This window comes from Notamacropus eugenii, chromosome 4, assembly GCF_028372415.1.
Source record: "Notamacropus eugenii isolate mMacEug1 chromosome 4, mMacEug1.pri_v2, whole genome shotgun sequence".
NCBI lineage: Eukaryota > Metazoa > Chordata > Mammalia > Diprotodontia > Macropodidae > Notamacropus > Notamacropus eugenii.
Window position 1 is genome coordinate 25076059 of NC_092875.1, and position 24381 is coordinate 25100439.

At 49.8% G+C, this 24381-nt stretch overlaps 1 protein-coding gene across 1 annotated transcript in view; it reads left to right on the plus strand.

Moving 5' to 3' along the window:
- The first annotated feature begins 305 nt into the window (after window positions 1–305).
- The window catches only part of GCN1 (GCN1 activator of EIF2AK4), a 58118-nt gene continuing 34042 nt past the window's right edge, over window positions 306–24381 (plus strand). Inside the window, exons 1-20 of the mRNA XM_072600277.1 lie at window positions 306–463; window positions 2997–3099; window positions 6792–6855; window positions 7957–8088; window positions 10084–10192; window positions 11936–12034; window positions 12119–12253; window positions 12805–12873; window positions 12981–13089; window positions 13594–13668; window positions 15076–15204; window positions 17143–17193; window positions 17712–17810; window positions 18059–18232; window positions 20552–20704; window positions 21480–21572; window positions 22449–22524; window positions 22602–22761; window positions 23623–23812; window positions 23952–24076. Coding sequence (XP_072456378.1) covers window positions 446–463; window positions 2997–3099; window positions 6792–6855; window positions 7957–8088; window positions 10084–10192; window positions 11936–12034; window positions 12119–12253; window positions 12805–12873; window positions 12981–13089; window positions 13594–13668; window positions 15076–15204; window positions 17143–17193; window positions 17712–17810; window positions 18059–18232; window positions 20552–20704; window positions 21480–21572; window positions 22449–22524; window positions 22602–22761; window positions 23623–23812; window positions 23952–24076 — 2163 coding nt within the window. The 5' untranslated portion in view covers window positions 306–445. The remainder of the gene's footprint in view (window positions 464–2996; window positions 3100–6791; window positions 6856–7956; window positions 8089–10083; window positions 10193–11935; window positions 12035–12118; window positions 12254–12804; window positions 12874–12980; window positions 13090–13593; window positions 13669–15075; window positions 15205–17142; window positions 17194–17711; window positions 17811–18058; window positions 18233–20551; window positions 20705–21479; window positions 21573–22448; window positions 22525–22601; window positions 22762–23622; window positions 23813–23951; window positions 24077–24381) is intronic.

Genomic DNA, 24381 nt, shown 5'->3' on the forward strand with positions numbered 1-24381 from the left:
CCCGGGGGACATTTCAGGAACACTTGGAGCTGCTAACAGCTTTGCATGATTTAGCTTCGCCACTTTCCCCAACAATTCCGACGGTCTCCAGGAGCGCCCTGCCCTCCCCCCTTCCCCTCCCTCCTCCCTCCCCTCCCCCTTCCCCTCCCCTCTCCTCCCTTCCTGTCCTGGTGATCCCGGGACCACGTGCAGGGGATGGCTTGTCCCCGCCCACGCCAGCGCAGCAGGGGGCGGGCTCCGCCCGAGAGCTCCCAGGTGTCCCCGGGGCCAAGCTCGCGGGAGGGGGTGGGGCTCCGCGTCTCCATGGTGATTGGCCCCGCCTCCTGGTTCCCGGCGTGGGAGGGCGGGGCGAGGTGTGAGTGTGTGTATGAGTGTGCGTGAGCGTGCGGGCTCTGGGGTGACCCGGATGTGAGCCGAAAACGGTTCCGGGGTCAGAGCCGGCAGGATGGCGGCGGACACGCAGGTGAGGCTGGCGTCCCGGGGGGAGGGGGGGCGGCTCCGGCTACGGCCCGGGGCGCCTCGGGGCTCGGCCTCTGCGCGGCTGGGGAGGCCACGGAGGGAGGAGCCGAGAGACGGAGACCCCTAGAGGGCGAGAGCGAGCGACGTGGGCAGGGGCGGCTCCGCGGCCGAGGGACAGCTGCCGGTGCGGAGCGTCCGGAGCCGCCTCCAGCCGCACCGTCCCTCGCAGTCTCGGCTCCTCCGTTTCGGTCTCAGTCTCCCCGTTGCCAGCCTTCTCAACGCGTGCCCAGCCCCTGCCCCTTACTGAGCCCCCCTCGGAGCCCCACAATCTAAGGGAGCCCGCTGTGGGGTCACGAGGTCATTTGGTGTTGCTTCGTTTTACTAGAGGGGGAAACTGAGGCCTTGCGGCTGATCGGGCCAGGGTTCAGACTCACCCCAAATTGTGGGCGGCTGTCCCTGTCTGAAGAGAAGGGGCCTGGGCCGGGCAGCCCTGGGTGGGGGCCACGGGTCCGGCCAACCCTGGGTGGGGGCCACGGGTCCGGTCAGCCCTCGGTGGGAGCCACGGGTCTCCAGCCCTGGGTGCGAGCCCCGGGTCCGGCCAGTCCTCGGTGGGGGCCCCGGGTCCGGCCAACCTTGGGTGGGTCTCCAGCCCTCGGTGGGGGCCCCGGGTCCGGCCAGTCCTCGGTGGGGGCCCCGGGTCTCCAGCCCTCGGTGGGGGCCCCGGGTCCGGCCAGTCCTCGGTGGGGGCCCCGGGTCCGGGCAGCCCTGGGTGCGAGCCCCGGGTCCAGCCAACCCTCCGTGGGAGCCCCGGGTCCGGCCAGCCCTCGGTGGGAGCCACGGGTCTCCAGCCCTGGGTGCGAGCCCCGGGTCCGGCCAACCCTGGGTGGGGGCCCCGGGTCCGGCCAGTCCTCGGTGGGGGCCCCGGGTCCGGCCAACCTTGGGTGGGTCTCCAGCCCTCGGTGGGGGCCACGGGTCTGGCCAACCCTGGGTGGGTCTCCAGCCCTCGATGGGGGCCCCGGGTCCGGCCAGTCCTCGATGGGGGCCCCGGGTCCGGCCAGTCCTCGGTGGGGGCCCCGGGTCTCCAGCCCTCGGTGGGGGCCCCGGGTCCGGCCAGTCCTCGGTGGGGGCCCCGGGTCCGGCCAGCCCTCGGTTGGGGCCCCGGGTCCGGCCAACTCTCCGTGGGGGCCCCGGGTCCGGCCAGTCCTCGGTGGGGGCCCCGGGTCTCCAGCCCTCGGTGGGGGCCCCGGGTCCGGGCAGCCCTCGGTGGGGGCCCCCAGGCCGGGCTCTCCTGACAGCAGAGGGGATGAAATTTAGGTGAAAAGAGAGGTCCCCAGACTCGGCCCAGGGCCCTGCGGGCCCAGCCTTGTCAGGGGCTAGGAGGGGAAAGGGAGAAGAGCCAGAAGGTTCCATTTCATACTTAAAAAGGGAAAGAGATTGAATGAGAGAAGCTGGACTTTAGGGGCCTCCATGGGCTTGGTGGGGGTCCCAGGTCTGTAAAAAGGCCAGGTGCCTTCTCTGTGCCTCAGTGATGACCTCTGTAAAAGGGGGCGTGCTGGACGAGAGCATCCTTTAATTCCACGATTGAGTGTCGAGGCTGGCCAGCCAGGTCACAGCAGGCTCTGTGGGCAGTTTTTGCGGATGCTATTTCATTGGAAAGCCTCCTGAAGTGCCATTTTTAGAGGGTCTTTGGGGGGTTTGCAAAGTTCCACAGTGCCTGTTGAGTTGTAGTAGCAGCCCCTGTGGGGAGCCGAAGCCCTCTGATCCTTCACAGAAGACCTCAGGCACCTCTTTAGTGTCAGACTGACATCTTAAGAGTAGGTAATCCCCTTGTTTTGGGGGAGAGGGAATGGCTTACATGAAAAACTTAACGATCATTTTTATTTTGGTGAAAGAGGAGAAGATGAATGAAAATGATAACTATAAAACTGAATTACGTGTGAGCATGTGTATATATGAATGTATATATGTACCCACATACGTATGTAGGTACATAGATTTAAAAAGGGATCATGAGGGAGCAAGGAAAGCCAGTGGTTTCCACGATGTCACTCCCTGCCTTCAGTCTTAGGTCTCACTGACTGCTGCTAGGCATAGGCTTCCTGAAATGTCTTCTCTGTGTCTCTGCTTAATTAATGTTGGCTGAAACAGGCCGAACCTAAGGGGTGATCAGCAGGTTTGGTTTCATGAGTGCAGGTGCTGAGGTTACAGGCCCCTGATGCGGAAAGGGTGTTACTTTCTGTCCTGAGGTCACTGACGTTCACCCTCTCATGGCTTTTCTATAGGCTGACTGACCCGCTGGCTGAGAGATTCTGTAATTTCTTTCTTTTCCCCCATATCTTGACCTGCTTTCTTGTGTGTATGTGTGTGTATATGTGTATGCATGCGTGTATGTAAATCTATGCATACATTCACGGGTGATCTCTTTGTGTGTGTGTATGTGTATGCGTGCATGTGTGTGTATCTGTGCATACATTCATATATTCACGGGTGATCTCTTTGTGTGTGTGTGTGTGTGTGTCTGTGGGTGACTTCTACAGGTTTCTGAGACGCTGAAGCGTTTCGCCGTAAAGGTGACTACAGCCAGTGTGAAGGAACGGAGTGAGATCCTTAATGATCTTGGGAAATGTGTCGCTGGAAGAGGTAAGTGAACGTTCATTTGTGTAGGAAGGGATATACACCATTTAAAGTGCAAATCACATTTTCATTAGCTCATGACTCTTTTTTTCCCGGGAATCCTCATTCAGGAGTACAAAGATGCCTTTTAAGCCAGAACGTTTATTTTTATGTAGTTAATAGTATATACAGTAAAAGCTTTGCCTGTTGGGATACGTTTAAAGAAATACAGTCTAGCAGGCTCCCCTCCAAAGGAACCATTCTTTTATAAATTATATTTAGATGATACTAGGAGTCCTTAAACTCCAGTTTTCATAGTTTAACAGATTAAGCTTGCGGAAGGGAAGGGCTCCACAGTTGTTCCTGGGAGTTTTCACCAAGAGAGGCTCTTTGTTTGGAAGGAGGCTTCTAGTTTCTCACAGTGAGGTTGCACATCATTTCTTTCTTTGTTTTGGGACCATTTTCCACAACCTAGAAGGGTAACAAAATGTTGTGTTTTCTTGTTCTGCGGGGCCACCCCCATTCATGTGCTTCTCAAAGGTGTGATCCTGGGATTCTGTCCAGAAAAATCTTCCTGTTTCTTAGGAGCAGCATTTTTTTCTTTGCTCTTCCTTTCTGTGGACCATTTGCAATTTAGAGTATGCAGCAAAACCTCTGCTTTCCTGAACTCTTGAAGATTAACGTCCTGGATGGTGGGAGGCTTACCCCTTTAAGAGTGAATGAATGAATGAGCCTCACTGTCCTTAATTATACATTGGAATAGAAAGAGATGAGATAGGGAGACCCATGTAGGAGGCTGTTGTGATGGACCAGGTTGGGGTGCATGGGTGCTATTGGCAAAGAGATCATGATGAAGTCCATGGGCCTATTGCCACATGAGCCAGGACAGAGCTTTAGGAGATGCCCCCCAGAGGTGCGATGTGGGGGGTGAGCCAGCCAAAGTCAGAGGCACAAACTGGAGGGGATCCAGGTAGAGCGGGTGATCAGCCAGAGATGTCATGAAAGGGCGATGGGGAAGGTCCCTCGGTTTGGCAGTTGTGGAAAGGGTGATTTCGAGTGAGTGAGATGTTTGGGAGCCAGATTACAATGCATTGAGAAGGGAACAGGAACAGAGGACGTGGGGGCCAGGAGCAAGTGCAGCTTTCTGGGAGTTTGATTGAGAAAGGGATGGGAGACAAAGCACAAAGGATGTTGGCTAGAGGGGTTGGTAGACAAGGCTTGTGAGAGAGACTTGGATGGAGAAATGAGGAGAAACTGAAGGAGAGGGAGAGAGAGAGAGAGATACAGAGAGAGAGATGGAGAGAGAGAGGATAATAGTGGGAATAGTCTGCTGGACATTACGTCAGGGACCCATGGAGAAGCATTGGCTGGGTCTAGGAGGAGGGCCACCTTTTCATCACAGACTGGGGTCAGAAAGGAGACAGTGGGAGTTACAAGATGCAAAGATGGGGAGATGAGGGAAGTCCTGGCGGATCATCTCAACTTTTTCAATGAAGTGTGAGGCAAGGTCCCAGGTATTTGAAATTTGTAAAATACAGACAATCGTCACTTTGTGTAAATGGATCGTTCTTTAGACCTGTAGGTAAAACAATTTGTATGTATGCAAATTTTTCCACAGTCATGGGGCAGGGAGGGAGGCAAGAAGGGAGCCCTGTGCCCATGGAGAGAGGAAGCTGGCACTTGGGGGCCAGGGACAGACTAGCAGGAGCAGCTGGGGACAGACACGTGGTAGGGCGGGTGGAGTGGTGCAGAGATTTCCTCTTTGGAGGTTTCAAGCCAAGCCCCTGGCCCACAGGTCTGTCTTTCATCTGTTCTGCTTTCACTTGGAGGGTTGTTAGGTTTTTTTTTTGGTGGTAATCGTGGGGTAGGAGATCACGTTGAGCCAAGGGGCAGGAATGGAGAGAAAGAACACAGTGCTGTGCAGTATCATTAGCATAGGTGTGATTTTGAAATCTTTACATGAAGTTGAATTTGTGTAATGCGAATTTACAAAAAGCAAGAACTATCTTTACTTAGAATTTCATGTCAAAATATGCTCAATTAAAAAAAGTCATGAAGAAACTATTGAACGTAATGCTTACTTGGTTGTTAAGTGCTGAGTGGTGAGTCATTGATGGCCTCCTTCCTTCTCAGTTCTGCACTTCTCCTGCTGCATGTTGTATCTTCAGGAGAATATTGGCTCTTGGAGGGGAGAGCATGTTTCCTTTTTGTGTCTTTCTCCCTAGCACCTGACTTGGTGTCCACACGCACACGCACACACATGCACACACATGCACACGCACACATACATGCGCACCCATGCATGCGCACACACACTCATGCACACACCCCACCAGGTGAATGTGGTGTTGAATGGTCTTAATGACTGTGGGGATAAGGGTGTCCTCTGCTGCTGGAATCCTTTGCTTCTCATCTTTCTGACCACATTCTTGATAATTTTTTTTTAAAAGAAAATTGAAATTGTGATTATGGTTCTGGAGCTTTTCCTTTTTAAAGAGCACCTACCCCAACAGGTTCGAAGAGTGATGTGAGATCATCCTCAGAGGAAGTGAGGGGCCGCGAGATTCATTGTTGTGGTTGCTCAGTGGGATTGATCAAGGCCCCCAGACTGTGGCTTGCCCCCAGACGAGTTGGCCTCATCTTAGCTGTCTTTCCTTGGCTTCCCATGGCCAGCTGGTCACCGCGGCTGGGCAATTCTTCCTTCTTTTCATGTTGCTCCCGTTGTCTTCTTTTCCTCTCCAGTGCTTTCATCCCCTTTCTCCTGTATTTTTGTTACTGCTTCAGATCCCTCCTGTAGCCTGAGCGCCTGCTCTCTTCCGGCATGTGTGAGATGCTATGCTAGGTCAGGCCTTCCCTGACCAGTCACGCACACCCAGTGTTTTAGCTGCTTTCATTATGGCCTTCTCCCAGTCAGAAATCAAATCAATATGAATTGGTTCCTAAGAGCTGTCCCCTAACTGTTCTTTCTCCCTGCTCTGGTTCATTGTATACCTTGCCAGCAGGTCAATTTAATTCAGTCCAGCAAACACTGATGAGGGTGCAAGATCCTGTGCTACATGCTGGCATGCAGAGATAGAAGTGAACACAGTTGTTGTCCCTAAAAGACTTAACACTTTTATCGTGTTGCTCCCTGACTCCGAACCCTTACCGGTTCCCCATTGTTTTCAAGAGAAAATTGATACTCTGAAGCATGATGTTCTAGAACTTGGCCCAGCCTGCATTGCCAAGCCTAACCCCCATGGCTTTTCAGCATGAGCCCTGTTTGAAGTCAGGGCACTTTGCTCCTGGTCCTGGGATCCCTCCCATCAGTTACCTTGACTTGGCTGCTTTGTACTGTCTGGGGCTCCCATCTTTCGCAGCCTCAGTTGTTTAGTTCTCAGTTCCTTCTCAAGACCACCTCCTCTGAAACCCTCCCTGCTTGTCACTGTTGGAATTTATATCACTCTTCTCTGAAGTCCTGCATTCATGTTTCTACCACTTAGTCAATGAACAGATATCTGCAGACTGCTTATCGCAGACTGCCTGCTGCATGCTGGGCTCTGCCTCCTGCTTTTTGTTAAAAAAGAGCTGTGTGAAAAGTTGCCTTCTTCACTAGGTTCCAGCCCCAAGGTCAAGGGCCATGTCTCATGCTGTTAGGTGCCAGCCTGGCGCTTTGTCCCGTGTGGGTGCTCACTCCTTGCTTGTTGATGGATGGATTCTTGGGAATGCTTTGATTTCAGACCTGCCTGAGGGAGCGGTGAAAGGCCTCTGCAAGCTCTTCTGCTTGACTCTGCATCGATACAGGTGAGTGCTGGGGTGGGGAGGGCAGCACCGCCTGAGGGATGCCCTCTGATAGTGGGGCCTGACCTTTTCGCCAGCCCTGACGTTGCCATCCGAGGGATGGCTGACGTTGTCAGTTAGTCTCTGACCTTGGCTTGCTTGTTGGTTGACATTGATCAGAAGCATTTCAAAGTAATTGGTTTCCTTTATACTCTTCTGTATTTTATTTTATGCATTTAAGAATACTCTTCTGAGAGGGAGTCTGCAGGCTTCACATTGAAAAAGGGGTCCACAAAAAAGACTGAGAACCCCTGGATTGGATGAGTTCTGAGGCCCCTTTCTTGCACTTCTGATATTCTGAGGTCTTCTGCAGTCAAAACTTTTGGATGGGGTGAAATTATCTAGGAGACTCCCATAAAGGGTTTTAGTCTCATTAACTGATTTCCTGGATTCTCTTTATTGTTTCATGTTTTTGGGGAATCTAGGACCAGTACTGAGCCTTTTCTCAGTCAGACCTACTTTGAGTTAAAGCATCATAGTGTTTGCTCTTTGGGAGAGCTGCTCCCTTGTCTCTCCTGGAGCTGTCCTGTCTGCTCAGATGTACTGATGGGGAAGCTTGTCATCCTGTGGTGTGGCTGGCTTCATCTGTGGCCGCTGAATCAGCAGGTGGCGGAGTTGAGAGCCAAATGGATGTCTATCCTTTTTGGGAACTCCAGTCCATATTCCAGTATTAATTACTCATCCGAGTCCTGTTTGATCCCTGTGTGTTGGGACTCTTGGAGTAGCCCCTAATGCTGTGGGATTGTGCCTCTTGTTCCTGTGGTGGTTTGCCCTTTTGAGTCAGTTTTCCCAGAAGTTAACTTGGAAATGCTAATGGTTCTTCATCTTTGATAAACATGACACCCAGGCTTGCTACTTATTAAATCATATTTGGGGTGGCAGAAAAAGAAGGACCACTGAGAGCCTCCCAATCCTTCATCAGGGGTGGCCACGGTATAGCGTTGGGCTCCTGAGAGAGAGATGGACTGGCCAGCCGGGCCTGGGAGCGGGAGGCTACTGGGGAAGAGCATGCGAGCTAGGCAGTGTGCCTCATCACACTACAATTGCTTTCCACTCTTCCTGTAGAGATGCAGCATCTCGAAGAGCCCTGCAGTCCACAATCCAGCAGCTGGCTGAAGCCCAGCCCGAGGCCACCGCCAAGAACCTGCTGCAATCTTTGCAGTCTTCAGGAATTGGAGGCAAAGCAGGTGTGCCCAGGTGAGGTGAAGGCTCTGAGGGCAAGGCCTGTTCTGCGCAAAGTTCCTTGATGGGATTGGTGGAATGGGTCTGCCCATGGGACCTTGGGCTGCCTAGGCTTGTTCTGTCCCTTGCAGGGAACCTAAAGATGTGCTTAGCCTGGGTCAGAGCCTTGGGTGGCCGACAGTCCTAGAAAACGGAAGTTCTAGGACTGAATTTTTAGAAATTTGTTGATTTCTATATTTGCATACGTACACCACCTATTCCCTAAGGAAGTTATGTGCGTAATCGTTTATTTTTTAATTTATATTTTATTTATTGTTATACGTAATGTTATGTGTATACACATGCTCTCTCTTCTCCCTCTCTCTCTCTCTTTCTCTTTCTCTCTTTCTCCCTCTACCCCTCCCTCCCTCTCTCTCTCTGTCTCTCTTGCCTGCAGATCGATTTAATTCAGTCCACCAAACTTTGATGAGGGTGCAGGATGCTATGTTAGGTGATGGTGTCCAGAGATAGAAGTGAAAACAGTTGTTGTCCCTAAAAGACTCAGCACTTTTATCATGTTGCTCCCTGACTCCGAACCCTTACTGGTTCCCCATTGTTTTCAAGACAAAATCCGTGCTCTATTTTATTTCTTTGTGTACACACACACACACACACACACACACACACACACACACACACACACGTATACATATTTGATTAAAGATGATTTTGATTTTCTTTTGTGTTTTTTTGCATTTTCATTCTTGTTCATACATTTGAAGGCTGACACAGATTATTGGGCCACATGTGTGTATGCCCATATAAGTAGATAAATACTTAGAGAAAACATACATGTGCATATATATTACACACAGCGCACATGCATGTGTACACACACACACACACGGATTTTTGTAGTAATTTCAAGTTACTTGTGTCAGCCTTCAAATATAGGACCAAGAATGGAAGAAAATGCAAACTCATACAACCAGAAAGGAAAACTAAGTGAATCAATCAATTACAAATGGTTGTAGATGCTCTCTGTAGGTGCCTTGTGGTGTGGACGGCTTATTTGTGTAGGACCATCGAGTTGTGAGCCTCCTCACTGAGAGGAGTGTGCAGAGGCCGTCTGGGAGGAGCTGGCTGGGTGGTGGGTGCAGGGCCAGGCTGAGGGGACCTCGGGGAAGGCCTGCTTGTCCAACAGAGATGATGGTGCCCGCTCTGGCTTCCTCCTCGGTAGTTGTGGAGAGTGGGGAGAGTGTTGGGAAGGCCCTTGGAAGCTTGAAAGCACCAGAGAAGTGTGGTGAGAATCAGACAGATGTAAAATGCAGTGAGGCAGTCCCAAAGACCCCCCCCCCCACCTGATACGCAGCATTAATTTTGTTGCCATTTAATGCTACTGTATTTATTTGGAAAGTTCTGGTCCCTAGGCAGCTTAGGGGTGCCGTGGATAGAGTGTTGGACTTGGACTTAGGAAGATGTGAGTTCTGATCCTGCCTTAGACTAGCGTGTGCTTTTGGCAAGTTCTTTCCCTTCTCTGGGCCTCAGTTCCTTATTTGCAAAAATGATAATATCACGTATGTGACAATTGTGAGAGTCAGATGAGGGGATTTCTATAAAAGTCCTTTGTAAATAAGTGTTTTTATAAATGAGAGCTTATTTTTTATTATTCCTCACCCTGTTATTTCATGTAAATCTTTTCATGTTTCTTTGAATTCGTGATTTGTTGTTCTGTGTAACATCCGTTATGTTAATATGCCAATATTCCCCCGTTCCCTAGATGGGTTTTCTCATGCTGTGGTGAAGCTAGACTTAGGGCCATTTGCTTCCCATCAAAAGTCATCCACAGGGAGTGCGCCTCTTTTATTACTGCATGTCAGCATTCTCAGATGCTCGTTGAGTTACTGAAGATCCAGCTTGGTGTCCTGGCCCATCATAAGTCATAAGTCATTTCCTGTTAGGGCATTTAGTAGGTGGGGTTGTGTGGCTGGCTGCTGTTGCTCCATCCTCACCTTCTCTCTTTTGTCCCAGTAAGAGCAGTGGATCCGCAGCTTTGCTGGCACTGTCCTGGACCTGCCTGCTCGTCCGTGTCGTCTTTCCTACTCGGGCCAAGAGACAGGGAGAGACCTGGAGAAAGCTGGTGGGTAGCTCTGGGCCCTCAGAGAGCGGAGGTGGGAGCTGCTTGTGGCATGGTGGCCAGGGCCCCTGGATCTGCAGTGAATTTGTCTATGTGTTTGCTTCTTGCTTCAATACTTCTCTCTGTGGGTCCAGACTATGAGGATACCCATTTTGCCAGTACGAATTGGCCATTCGTTCTGCAGCTTAGTTGTAGTGGTTGGTCTGGGGGCTCCAAGAGATTTGGTGACTACCTCAGTGTCACCCAGCCTTAGGTGGTCAGCCTCGAACTTAGGTCTTCCTGGCTTTGAGTTTAGCTCTAGGTCTTCTTGCTTCCATCTCAAAAAATCTTTGAGCTCTCCTGTAATCCCTGAATTTTCCTCTGATGTATATGCTGAGCCCAGAAGGCCAAATGAGCTGATTAGAAATGAATTTCCACAGCCTGTCGTCTATGCCTGGGACTTCCTCCTTTCTCATCTCCACTGCCTGGCTTCCTCAGGGGTCAAGTCAAGTCCTGGGCCTCCTTAATCTGAGTGCCTCCCTTGTGACTGGCTCCACTTTACCATGTATGTGTGTATGTATCTGTGTGTATATATGTACACATGCAAATACACAGATGCCTAGTTGTTCATTAGGCTCTGAGCCTCTGGAAGGCAGGGACTTCTTTTTCTGCTTGCATTTTTGTATTCCCAGCATTTAGCACAGTGTGCAGCACATAGTAGGCACTTTCCAAATACTTGTTGTCTTGACTTGATTGTTTAAATGCAGAAACCTTTCAGCATAATTCTTACTTTTAATTGCTTAGAATGCACTTTTAAGTGCAGTCCTTGGGGTCTCGGAGCTAACTGTCTGATAAGAAGGTCACTGATGGGATAGGTATGCTAGTGGGCATGCCGGCCATTACATTGTTGAATCAATAGCTGAGTTGGAATGTCCACACTGAAAGCTTGCTTATTGCGATAATTATTTCATTATAACGTGGGCAGTAGGGTTTGTTGAAGCCTAATGAAAAGAGCCCCTGTGCTGGAGCCAGGAGATCTGGGTTGGAATCCTGTCAGCGTCCTCTTCTTCTTCACAGAGTTGTTGGGGGAGGGGCTTTGTATACCTCGGAGCACCCCAGAGATAGCAGGAGTTTGTTGGGGGTCATCTTGGGAAGGTCCATGATCCAGTGGAAAAAGCCCTGGCCTCACCACATACATTGGTGCTGTGGGGCCTCAGGCCGGTGGCTTCACCTCTCCAGCCTTTGGCTTTGTCATGTGTACAAGGGGGATGCTGGTGATCTTCCTCTTAGTATCCGTGTAAATGACAGACATAGTGACTGCAGGTCTAGCCCGGCCTGGTACTGGCTTCACTCTCTGCAGTGTGACTATACCCGTCCAAGCCTGTCCAGCGAGCATTTATTCAGGGCCTGCTCGGTACCAGGCATTCCCAGGAGACAGTCAGAGAGCCAGAGAAGCTGGTATATAGTTATGGCCAAATTGTGTGCAGGGGACCACAGATCTTGTAGAAGTCCCAGACTCCGAGTTGGGAGGCTTCCAAGGGTGCCTGGTCCTGGCACCATAGCCTGAAGGAAGAGTTGGGAGGAGATGGTCCTAGGATAGTAGAGGTGGAAAGAGTGTTCCGGGCAGTGAGGACATTGTAGGGGGATTGGCACAGGGAAGAGACCAGCCTGACAGGAGCTGGGGGTGTCTGTTTGGTGACTGGTGAGGCACAGCCTTTGTCCAGTCCCTGAGCATACTCTGATTGGGGCCCTGGTTGGTCTTGGCAGGTGGAGGTTCAGTGCCTGCTTCTGCTGGAAGTCCTGGGTGGCTCTCACAAGCATGCAGTGGACAGTGCCGTGAAGAAGCTGAACACACTGTGGAAGGAGGTGATGGAGGGTGCTGAGAGGGGCTGACCTTAGCTCAAGCTCTGGGGTCCACTCCTTTGACGCCTGTGGTGATTCTTCCTTCAGAACTCAGGCCTGGTGGACCAGTACCTGTCTGTCATTCTCAGCCTGGAGCCGAGTCAGAACTATGGTGGCATGCTTGGGCTCCTGGTGCAGTTCTGCACAAGCCAGAAAGAGATGGATGTGGTCAACAGACACAAGGCAAGTTAGAGGCCCTGGGGGTGGGTGGGAGGTCCTAGGCCTTGCTCTGTCCTGTGGGCTTGCTGGGGGAAGGGCTGATGGTGCCCTGTCAGGGCCTGGCTGGTGCCAGTAGCAGAGAGTGGTCTGAGATGGGTCTGGGGGCTGGAGGATCCTGAGGGGCTCAGTGCAGATTCTAGCTTTTCAATAGAGTGTTTGTACTTGAGACACAAGGACAAGATTTCTCTCCCTTGTCCCTTGAGCTGCAGTCTCGTCTGATAATGCAGACTCTAGTGGGGCTGAATGCTCCAGTGCCTCACCATGACCTGGAGGGGACCCCAAGTGTGCCAGCAGAGGCCAGGCCTGGTTAAGTTCAAAGCTTGGCCACATGGGGTTGGAGTTTTCGGCCCCAATCTCTCTGAGACCTGCCATCTCCTAGTGAGGGTACTGCTGTTTGGGGGAGGGACTGCCCATACTAGGGAAGTCATAGCTCCTTGGAGTGTTGATTCTTGCTTCATGGAGGTTGGACCAGGGACTGGAGGAGAGGTACTCTGACTAGGCCATTGTTTCTCCAGAGTGCCCTGTTGGATTTCTACATGAAGAACATCTTGATGAGTAAGGTCAAGCCTCAGAGATACCTGCTGGTGAGTGAGGGAGAGTCCTGGCTGTCCCTGCCTCGGCTCCCTAGGCCTCTTGGGTCATCCTGAGCTAGTAGGTTGTGGTAGCTTGTCTGACTGTGTTCTCTCCATAGGACAACTGTGCCCCAATTCTCCGCTATATCTCACATTCTGAATTCAAGGACCTGGTACTGCCCTCCCTGCAGAAAGCCTTACTTCGGAGCCCTGAGAATGCCATTGAAAGTGAGTTGTAGACACTTCCACCGGGGAGGTGACAGTGAAAGGTCACAGCCATCAGGAGAGCTGATCCCCAGAGACAGTGTTAGTCACTAGGGTCAAGATGAGAGAGTGGTTCTGCTGGATTCAGTTGTCCGATTGGGATCCATCTAGAGAGGTGGTCCCTTAATTTAGGGAATAGGAAGCATTGGAGAGGAGGAGAAGAGTGAGGTTATTTTGGATCCCCAGTTTTTCTTCTTTTTGGGTACTTGGGGGACAGTTAGGACCAGGTCTAGTGTCATTGGCAGAACCTTTTGGCAGTCTGACATGGCAACTGGTGTGGGTCTGTGGAAATGATGTTCATGTCAGGGCACAGGGCAGCTCCATGATTCTTACTTGGCCTAAATGGAGAGATTGAGCAAGTAGACTCTTGGGAAGTGATTTCCTGGACTTCAGCTGGAATCATCTTTGAGTTAAACTAATGGATTAATTAAATTCACTTAAAACTCACTGTTTTTCCCCTGCCTTTAGCTGTTTCCTGTTTGTTGGCATCAGTGACCCTTGACCTCAGCCAGTATGCCTTGGACATCGTGAAAGGCCTCGCTAGTAAGTGTCTTTTATAGGTAGGCCCTGGGATGTGCGCTGCAGATGGGGCAGCACTAAGGTCAGAAATGAAGGCAGTGTGTTCGCTTGGCTCCGGGGGGATGGGCTGGAGCCTTCCTAGGCTGACTAGGAATGCCTAGGCTGTCATTGCTGTGACCTGGTGCTGGGCCAAGCTGGGCTGAGGGATGTTTGCTCTCACCTGTTTTCTCTGTTGTAAGGTGAAAAGTCTGGACTTGATCACCTTCAAGGTCTTTCCCCTTAGACTCTCACTCGTAGACATAATTGAGTCAAAAGTAACGTAGTGTGCTTTTCTGATTACTCGTGTTTCTTGTACAAAAAAGAACTCGTAATTAAAACAGCTAAGTGTACCATGTACGTTAATTCCTACTAGGTTTAAATAGTCCCATCACTTTGAGACAGAACTATAGATCCCTGAGTACAAGGAAGGGCCTTTCTCACTAATCTTCACTGTTAGTCCCTGTTTGTTCTCATTCTGTCTTGAGTTGCTCTAATTTGCCTTGAATCTGCTCATTTAAAAGTGAATTCTGCTTCTCTGCCATTCTGCTAAGCATGAGAAGGAACAGCTTTATCTGAAGCCCTTAAGAGCAACCAGCATCTGGCTTTTGATTTTTTTTTGGTAGCAGAAGAGACTTAACTGAGTGTTGATAGGTGATTGGGGAAAGACTGACCCTTCTAAGCTTGCTGCCCCTCTACCCTTTCCTCTGTTTTCATGGTCCAGCAGAAGACTAGAGGACGTTAACTTTGGAACTGGAAGGGACTTGAGAGATTTTCCTGTCTTAGCTCTTTTATTTAGAGATGAGCAAACTGAGGCACAGAGAAAGTGCCCAGGGTCATCTAAGCAGTGACTAGGGGAGCTAGACTTTAAGTCCAGGTCTGTGTTCTTTAGCCATTCAACAAGATGCTGCTAGGCCAGGCGGCTTCTGAGTCTTAACTGATGAGAGAGGTTCTCCAGCTCCTCTGTCTCCCCCACCCCCTCCGGCTTTTCCTTTGCCATGTTTCTTGATCTCCAAATAATTGGTCTGTAGTTTTTATTGTTTGACTTTGGACAGAATCTTTGGAAATGGTGTGCTGTGTTAAGTGGCCCATGCTCTTTTTTATACTTAGAGTGAGGCTTTTTAAGGTGGGAAGAGGTCTGACTGGATGATTTCCAAAGTCCTGTCCAGCTCCCAATCTGTGACCCTGGGAAGGGAAGGGGGTTCGAGGAGTGGGGTTGATATTTGGACACATGATAACTGACACATTGATGTAGCACTTTTGAGTTTTGTAAAGCAGTTTATAGGATTATATTCAGGATTCTGAAATAAAGATTCCTTTATATTGCTCTATGTCCAACTGAGGGATAACCCTGCCCTTCAGCTGAGTATGTATGTCTGTGCGTCTACCTATTAGGTCAACTGAAATCTAACACTCCCCAGTTGATGGATGAGGCTGTGGTGGCACTGAGGAATCTGGCCCGTCAGTGCAGTGATCCATCATCTATGGAATCCCTGACAAGACACCTCTTTGCTGTCCTTGGGGGTAAGTAGCCTTCTGGTCTCCATCAGATGGTGGGGAAGGCTGGCATGCCAAACTGTGGTTTAGGAAATTCCCAGATGTAAGCCAAGGTCAAGACGGCCATTTATGTGGTTGTTGTGTTCTTTCAGTTGTGTCTGCTTCTTCCTGACCCCTTTTGGGGTTTTCTTGGTCAGGGTGCTGGAGTGGTTTGCATTCCCTTCTCCAGTTCATTTTATGGGTCAGTAAACTGAGGCAGATGGGATTCAATGGCTTGCCCAGGGTCACACAAACCAGTGTCTGAAGCTGAGTCTTCCAGACTCCAGGCCAGGTGCCACCTAGCTGCCCAGACTGTCATATACTCACCCTGTAACTGGGAAAAACCTTTATGGCTCTTCCTGGGTAACTTGTTCTTTTAAAACGACTTTTTATTGATGTCTTTTATAGTTTACATTACCATACTTTCCTCCGCTATGCCTCTCGTTCTGCTTCCCCCACCCTAGGAATCATATAATATAACGTAATAACTACATAACAAATAGTATTTTTAAAAGAAAAAAAAGAAAAACAAGAGGAAAAAAATCAGCCTGATTAGTGTGTTGAGAAAGTCTGAAAATCTGTGCGCCGTGCAGTCACTGTGGGCTGCTGTCCTCAGAGGGGCGTGGGGAGGTCTCCCTTATCTCTTCTTTTGAGCCTTTTTCATTCTTTATCATTTTGCAATATTCATCATTGATTTTTTAGCATGCGGTTCTTCTTTCCATGGACACTGTTGTCGTTTGTGACACTGTGTACGATGTTTTCTTGGCTCTTATTTCTTCCTGCATCAGCTCGTTTAGATCTTTTCATGCCTCTCTGTATTCATCACATTTCCATTGTATGCATGTTTTACAGTTTGTTTTGCCATTCCCCAACCATGGGCATCTACTTTGTTTCCAGTTTTCTGCTCTCACAAAAAATGCTGCTGTCAATATTCTTGTATGTATGGGAACTTTTTATTTTAATCGGTGGCCTCCTTGGGGCATAAACCATGTAATGGAGTCTCTGGGTTGAAGGGTGTGGACGTTTTAATCCCTGTATTTGCGTGACTCCAAATTGCTTTTTTGTACGGATCCATAGCTTCACTAACAGTGCATCAGTGTGCCTGTCTCCCCACAGTCCCTCCAACGTTGACTCTTGCTGTCTTTGGTCATCCTTGCTAAATTTCACGGGGTGTGGTGGAGTCTCAGGGTGACTTGGATTTGGGTTTCCCTCATTGTTATAATTTGGAGCTTTCCTGTAGTTGTTAAGACTTTGTAATTCTTTTGAGAACCATTTACTCATCTTCCGTGACCACGTATCCAGTGGAGAATGGCTTTGTCTCACATGTGTTTATTAATTGTTTGCATGTTTTGGGCACCAAACCCTTATCAGAGCAGTCTCTTACAGACTTCTTTCCCATTTGACCACTCCCCTTCTTATCTCTGATGCATCAGTGTTGTCTGTGCTAAAGCTTTTCTATTTTCTCTGTTGTTACGACTGCTGTACCTTGTTTGGTTAAGAATACATTTCCTCCTCATAGCTGTGAAAGGTACATGACCTGTTTCTCTTTGGACGTTTTTATGGAATGATCCTTAATATTAATGTTACGTATCCGTTAGGAATGTATTGTGGAACCTTGTGCAAGGTGCTGCTCTGATCCTGATTTCTGCCGTGCTGCTTTCCAGTTTACCCATCAGTTTTTATCAGAGAGCACTTTCCTCAGTAATGGGGTCGTTGAGTTCCTTTGTTTCTGATTCTCTCTTTTTTTAGCCAGTACCAGATGGTTTTGGTGACTGGTGCTGTCTAATAGAGTTTAAGCTCCGGTGGCACTATTCCCTCTTAGTCCTGGGTAGCTTTTTAAAAGAAATGTGTTCTCAGCCTTCAAGTCTTATCTTTTTGGAATGTCTGGATGATGTAGGTCTCATGTTTTCGGTATCTTTTTGACAGGTTCTGAGGGGAAGCTGACCATTGTTTCTCAGAAGATGAGTGTCCTCTCAGGTACAGGGTAGTTGGAGAGAGACTTGTGGGTTAGTAGTAGGTCAGGCTTTGTGATGACATGGAGTGGGAAGAGTTCCTTCCGTTAACTCCCTGGGAAGAGGAGCAATCCATTAGCATTTATCCATGCCTGCCCTGTGCTACCCCCTGGGGAGATGGGGGCAAAGACTGAAACAGTTCCTCCCAAAGAACTGACCTTGTGATGGGGAGACAGTAAGGACATCAGGAAACACACACAGAGACGGTAAATAGAAAGGGAACACGCGTGAAGTTGTGAAATTCCAAGAAGTGGGAGAGGGTGGGCAGGCTGCAGTGCTTGGTCACTCTGGAGAAGCTTTGTTTCTAAAGCACACAGCAGAGCTGGTGGGAGGATGCTGTGCCCCCAGGAAGGGGCGGGGGGGCACTACCCTGAGCTGAGCTGGTCAGCAGGAGGAAGCAGAACGGCAGCTGGTTACCAGTCTGATTTGTTGGAGTCCTTGCCCCAAAGCAGTTACCAACAGTGGTGTCTGCTGCTCCTCTAGGGATTGGGAGCTTCAGTCACCACGTGGTCTCTGGGCTCTCCAGCCAAGCCCTGAGTGGAACCGTAGCCGAGCTCTTCATTCCTTTCTTCCAACAAGAAGGTGAGAGCCTATCCTGAATTGACTGGTGCCAAGGAGGGGCTGGGCCCGGGAGCTCTGAAGACTTTTCTTTGACTGGGGGCATGAGAATCCATGTGGAGAGCTTCCTTTCCTGTGTGTCTTGTCTCTTCAGGGAGTGAATGTCCCAGCTTCCCTTTGTCCACACATACCACTCCTTGCTTAGCTTGCTATGACCTGGTTGGTTTGGGTTGTTCATATTTCCACTGACCGGCCCCTTCCTACTTTGCCAGTTCATGAAGGCACCTTGGTCCATGCTGTCTCCACTCTTGCTCTTTGGTGTAACCGCTTCACCACCGAAGTGCCCAAGAAGGTCATTGAGTGGCTGAAGAAGGCCTTCAGCTTGAAGACGTCCACCTCTGCTGTGAGACATGCTTACCTGCAGTGCATGCTCATCTCCTTCCGAGGTGAGTCGACCTCATCCAGCAGGGGATCTAGAGCTCTGCCACCAGAGGGGGCATGCACAAGAGGTCTGGAACCTATTTGTCTCCTGTGGCCAGCTTCAGAGACCTGTTACTATTTCACTTCTGGCCAGACTTGGAAAACTCAGAAATTGGCCACCCTGAAGGGCAGGTGTCCATACCTCCTCACTTAGAAGTCTGGTGCAGCCAGAACCTGAATGTTAGCTCAAGGAGCTAGAAAGAGACCACAGACTTCCCTCTCTGATTATCAAGTCTTAATGATTCTTAGGTCAAAGATGCTTTAGTTTGGGGAGTCATCCTTCATTTTGGACTTGTTATTAAAAAAAAATAGTCTGTGTTGGGATGACCACCTATTCTGGTATGGATATGCCAGCAGGTATTAAATAATTGGATACAAACTTGGTCATCGCAGGCAAGAGGAGTGGAGACTTTCATGTGAATAGAGAAGGTTTGGGTTTTTTTTAACTTTTGAATGAACATTTCAAATAACATAAAGAAACTTCTCCGAGCTTGTTTCCGTAGCTTCCTCCTGCCCCCGTGTGTGATCTCCCTTTGTCATAGTTTAAGGCTTCTGATGATTGTTGATGAGGAAAATGTAGTCTCTTCTTAAGTGCATTTTATTATAATCCTGTGTTTTTACGTCACTTCAGTTTCTGTATGTATCACTTCCCCACTTTACCTAGTGAGCTATGCCTCGTAACAAAATAAAAAAGGCCAAAAACGCAGCTCTGCAGAACCAGCCAGCATCTCGGTGGTGTCTGACAGACTGTGTAATGTCCACCCTGTTGGGTTCCCAGATCCTTGGCAGATGTCAGAGAGCACTGACAAAGAAGACTGGTGCCTTTGGGGGAAATATCTCTTTGTGCCCCAAGTATTCCATCTGGAGAGGGGCAGCTGAGTGGTGCTGTGGATAGAGCAGGAGTCAGGAGGGCCTAAGTTCAAATCTTACCTCAGACACTTGACACTCACTAGCTGTGTGACCTTGGGCAAGTCACTTAACCCCAATTGCCTCATCCTGGGTCATCTCCAGTCATCCTGATGAATATCTGGTCACTGGGTTCAGATGGTTCTGGAGGAGAAGTGAGGCTGGTGACCTGCACAGCCCTCCCTCCGTCAAAAAAAAGTCAAGTGCAAGTCATGTCATCATTTCTCTGATGGCGTGGTCTTCTTTGGCAATGAAGGACGAACACATATTCCATCTGGAACATGGAGAGAAAGACTGTGTTAGTGGAGAATAATGAAGAGCCTTTATCCATTTTTTTCCCCTAAAGAAAAAGAAGGTAGGAAGGCTTAGTGGGAAAAGCTTTGGAATTGGAGTCAGATGCAGGGGATAGTCTTCTTAGCTTCTCGATCTCTGTGCTGCCCTGGATAAAGTGAGGATGAAGGAGTTTTCATTGCCTACCTCCTCTGGGCACCATGAGAACAATTGAGTCATGATTCTGAGCATACACCAAGGCCACTGAATTGTTCCAAATCTCTTATTGAAGATGTCGGCAGGCCTCCTTGTCAAGTGTGTTGACTAGTTTGTATTTTTGTTTCTGCCCATAAGCCTCTGCTCTGAGTCAAGGGCCCATGCAGTAGAGGGGTTCTTTTTGATCTCTGCAGCACTAGGCACTTGGGAGCGAGCACATCCTCTGTTCCATGGCTACCTCCACTTCTCTGCTTAGATCAGTGTCTTAGACTGAATGGAAACCAGTCTTGCAGGTGTGTTTCAGTGGCACAAGGACAAAAGAAGGGAAACGAGCATTTGCTGAGCACTCACTGTCAGCGCCAGGCACTGTGCTCAGTGCCTGGGATACAAGTACCAGCAAAAGAAATATGGTTACTGCCCTCAGGGAACTTAAAATTTGTTGGAGAAGACACTCAAAAGAAGCTAAAAATCTGGGTTGGGGGGAGGCATAAAGGCACAAGGTTTGGGAGTCAGGAATGGGTCCTACAGGGGAATGAAGGCCCCAGGAAGAACTCATCCAGTGAGTGGAGGGCCATGAATCTTGTGGACAGATAATCAGGGTGTGTACGTCAAAGGGGTAGAAGGGGATGAGGCTGAGGGGGAAACAGCAGCAGCAGCCTCAGTTTGAGAAATAGCCTTCACCTGCACCTCTTCCTGCTCTGGATTAATTCAGTGAAACACTGGCTCAGGGTCCCACAGAGGATGGTCCAGCTTTGGTCTTCATGTCTGAGATTGAGATCTGGTTGGCCAGTGCACGTTTTCCTTTGTTGTGCGGAGGATTTTTTAAAAAGTAATTTAGGGTTAGTAATGCCCCTTGGGGTCATGGCTTCTGAGGGTCTTTTCCTGTTCTACAGGTGACACACTCCTACAAGCAATTGACTTTCTTCCCCTGCTGATCCAGACTGTAGAAAAGGCAGCATCCCAGAGCACTCAGGTTTCCATAGTAACAGAAGGGGTTGCTGCAGCTTTGCTGATCTGTAGACTGTCTGTGATTGATACCCAAGCCGGTAAGGGTGCCAGCCTTCCTGGGCTCATTGGAGCATGGAGTTTGTGGTTGGGGTCACAACATGTGGAAGCTTGTGTGAGCAGAGGACCACTAGGATCCCTTCCCCTCTTGGGCTGGGCAGAGGAGAAGTCACTCAGTCTCAGTGGGGAAGAGCCCTGCAGGCAGCACCGGGCAGCAGAAATGTCTCCATGGAGCTTTGTGCCCTTCCTTTTCTAGATCAGCTTTTTCTTACATTAGTTGCCAGGCCCTTCATCAGTCACATGGAAGTGGCTGTTGGGATTTTTCAGTTCATGATGCGGATGTCTGCATCCTGAGCTGTGTGTTGGGAAAATAGTGAGCCAGCGTGGCTCCTTTGTGAGGCCAGGTGTGGATGATCTTCAGTAAATGGAAGAGAGAGCCACATGGGGTAGCATGTCCAAGACAGACTTCTCCCTACCTTTAGTGGCAGCAGTGTCGAACCTTCCCTTCTCATACCTTTCTGCTCTGGTTCCTTTGTGCTGCTCAGCTCTCACCTCTCTTGGTCCCCTCAGTCCTGGTCTGCTCTGCACATTGGGACCCATTCCCACTGAAGGAGCCTGTCAATTATTGAGATTGGGGAGCATCTTTACCACTTGGGAATTAGGCATAGAGAGTTGTTTGTGTTAGAGTTTTCCTGAATAAGCACCAAGAATGCCAAAGTGAACAGTTGGGTGGCTATAGGCTGGGACAGGGGCTGCTTTGGGGTAAGGGGTGCCTGGTGTGCTGCCCCATCATGTGCAGGCTCCTTTTCCTTGCAGAGGCCAAGTTGAACAATTTCTGGCAGCTGATAGTAGATGAGAAGAAACAGCTTTTCACCTCAGAGAAATTCCTGATGTTGGCTTCAGAGGATGGTGAGTTTGTGAAGGCATCAGCCAGACTCAGAGGGCTTGGAGCAGCCAAATGGGTCTTTCTGTGTCCTAATCCTTCTGCTGGCTTGGGGACACTTTGTCTTTTCTCTGTCCTTGACCACCGAGGGCCCCCTGCTCAGAATCATGCTTCAAAGGCATAGGATTACCAAGGAAGCCATTCAGTTGAATTTCACTTATCAAAACATTTAAAAAACCCAAATTTGCGCCCCTCAAGCTTAAGAGCCCTTGCTCTCAGCTCAGCAAGCAGATTCTCACAGATTGCTAGAAGTGAAATCCTGGGGTTGCAAGTTCAGGACAGGAAGGGACCTCATTATATAGAGGAGGAAGCTTAGGTCCCGAAAGGAGGCTGGTGTTGTCCAAGGTCACAGCCGTAACTTGAACCCAGGCCACTGACTCTCCATCTTGGGGCTGTCCTCCAAGAAGCACATTGGCACACTTGGCCCAAGTAGGCAAGGACAGGTGTGCTGGGAGCATGCCTGGCTCCTGTGGAGCCCAGGAAGTGTGTGGGAGAAGCTGGGAGATTTGTAGAGACAAGAAAATAATGAAGCTGTTAGATTGGCTGTAATTACAACTGATTGGTTAATTGGTGCTGTTGAGAAGGTTTTCTTGTGTTTTAACAGGGAACTGAAAAGCTTTGGCTGATTGGTGGCAGACTGAGTTCCCAGCGGGAGATAAACTGTTGGTTTAGTTCTGTGCAGAAAGAATCGCACTTTAAATATTGTTATTTGTGAAAAATCAAGGTTTCCTGAACTGTTTGGGCTAATAATTAGTAATTAGGGAAATGGTTCTTCAGAATTGCTTCTGACGGCTGGGCCAGCCCTGCTTGTTGCTCACTGGTCCCCGTCTTGTCTCTTGCAGCTATGTGCACCGTCTTGCAGTTGACCGAGAGGCTGCTCTTGGACCATGCTCATCGACTCCCTGGCAGCAAAGTCCAGTATGTACAGCTCATCTGGGAGGGCTCTGTGGGAAGGCCCTGAGGGCCTTCCTCAGTCACTGTCCCTGTGTTTGCAGACAGTATCACCGGGCACTTGTGGCCGTGCTCCTGAGCCGAAACTGGCACGTGAGGAGGCAGGCCCAGCAGACGGTCCGGAAGCTCCTGTCCTCTCTGGGAGGCTACACATTGGCCCATGGGCTGCTTGATGAGCTGAAAACTGTACTCAGCTCTCACAGGGTGAGAAGATCTGAACTGGGAACATTGTGGGCTTTGGGCTCCTAAGATGTCGCTCTTCCCTGGAGCTGGTTTGGGTAATAGTTGTTTAATGACTAGTTTGGGTGTGGTATTCCTAAGAATCACCAAAGGTTTTCCTCACAGCACCCTTGGGGCAGGTAGTGTGACATCTCCATTTTGCAGATGAGGAAACTGAGGCTTTGAGGCCAGGCAGCCTCAGAGCAGAGGTTTGAATTCAGATTTTGGGACTCTGAGGCTAGTGTTTTGTGGAGTCCAAGATAGTTTTTTCCCCAGTTGCTTTAGATTCTTTATTCTCTCCTCTCCTCAGTTTCCCTTCTCCTCTCTTCCCAGTGTTCTCTGTGAGTAACTTATCATTTAAGTAGTGCCCTAATGAAATCCCAGGTCCTGTCTTCCTCTTTAATGGGACCCATATATTTGTGCTGCACTGTATCCCAGTGAGAAGAGCCTTTGCAGAGTAGCTCTTTGAATTGGGAAGCACAAGGGGCATGTGGAGCATTGCAGCAGAGTAGGTTCTTGGACCCACCGGCAGGCCCCTGGAGGACCCTCACAGGGCCTGCTGCACACCTGGAATGGGTTCAGTTTGCTGGCCTGACCCTTGGCTTTGCTCCTTTTCCTTTAGCCTGGAAGGTTTATAGACACAGAGTCACAGGTGTTTCCTCCCTGCAGACCCCTCTACTAGCCTAGGGGATGCAGGGCAGGAAGTCCGCAGTCAGTAAGAACCCCTGCCAGGGTACTGGAGAAAAGGCTGAGCGGGACTAGCTCTGTTGAGGGAGTGGACATGATTAAGTCTTTCCTTTGAGCCTTTGTTATGTACCTTCCTGGTGATATGGGCTGTCTTCCCAGGTGTTGCCCCCGGAATCTTTGGTGAATGAGTCAGGCGAGTTGTCTGAGCAGGGAAAGGCCTACATACCGCCTCGCATCCTTCAGGAAGTCCTATGTGTGATCTCAGGGGTGCCAGGGCTCGAGGCTGACACTGCAGAGACAGAGAGACTGGCCCAAGAGATGCTGATTGTCAGCCATCATCCTTCCATAGGTCTGTGGCTGGTGGGAGGAGGGCTGGCACAGGGGAGGTCTAGGTCTCCTTGGCTGTATGGGGAAAGTGAGGATTAGCTGGCCTCTCCAAGAGGACATGTCAGGAGGAGGATTCAGATCACATTTCTTCTACCCCTCAGTTGCAGTTCAGTCTGGGCTCTGGCCAGTTCTCCTGGTGAAGATGAAGATTGACCCCACAGATTTTATCACGAAACACCTGGATCAGATTCTTCCCCGAATCACCACTCAGACACCCTTGAACCAGGTAATTGGCTCATATTTTGTCTGAGCAGTTGAACTGCTTTGATCCAGGGAGATGAGTCTGTCCCTGCATCAGAGAGTCCCCATGTCTCTGTCCAGCCCTTGTCTCTCTCCTGAACTCTCATGTCTCTGCCATGATATCTCCCCCTTAATAAGTCCAGAAGAGAGTTCGTGGATCTTTTCCTCTGAACCAAATTTCCCTGTTTCTGCAGAGGGCACCACCATCCTTGGAATTGGTTGCCCAGGTCTCCGATCTCAAAGCCACCCTTGGCATCTCCCTTTCCCTTGTCCTCTCTTGTGATTCTTGTG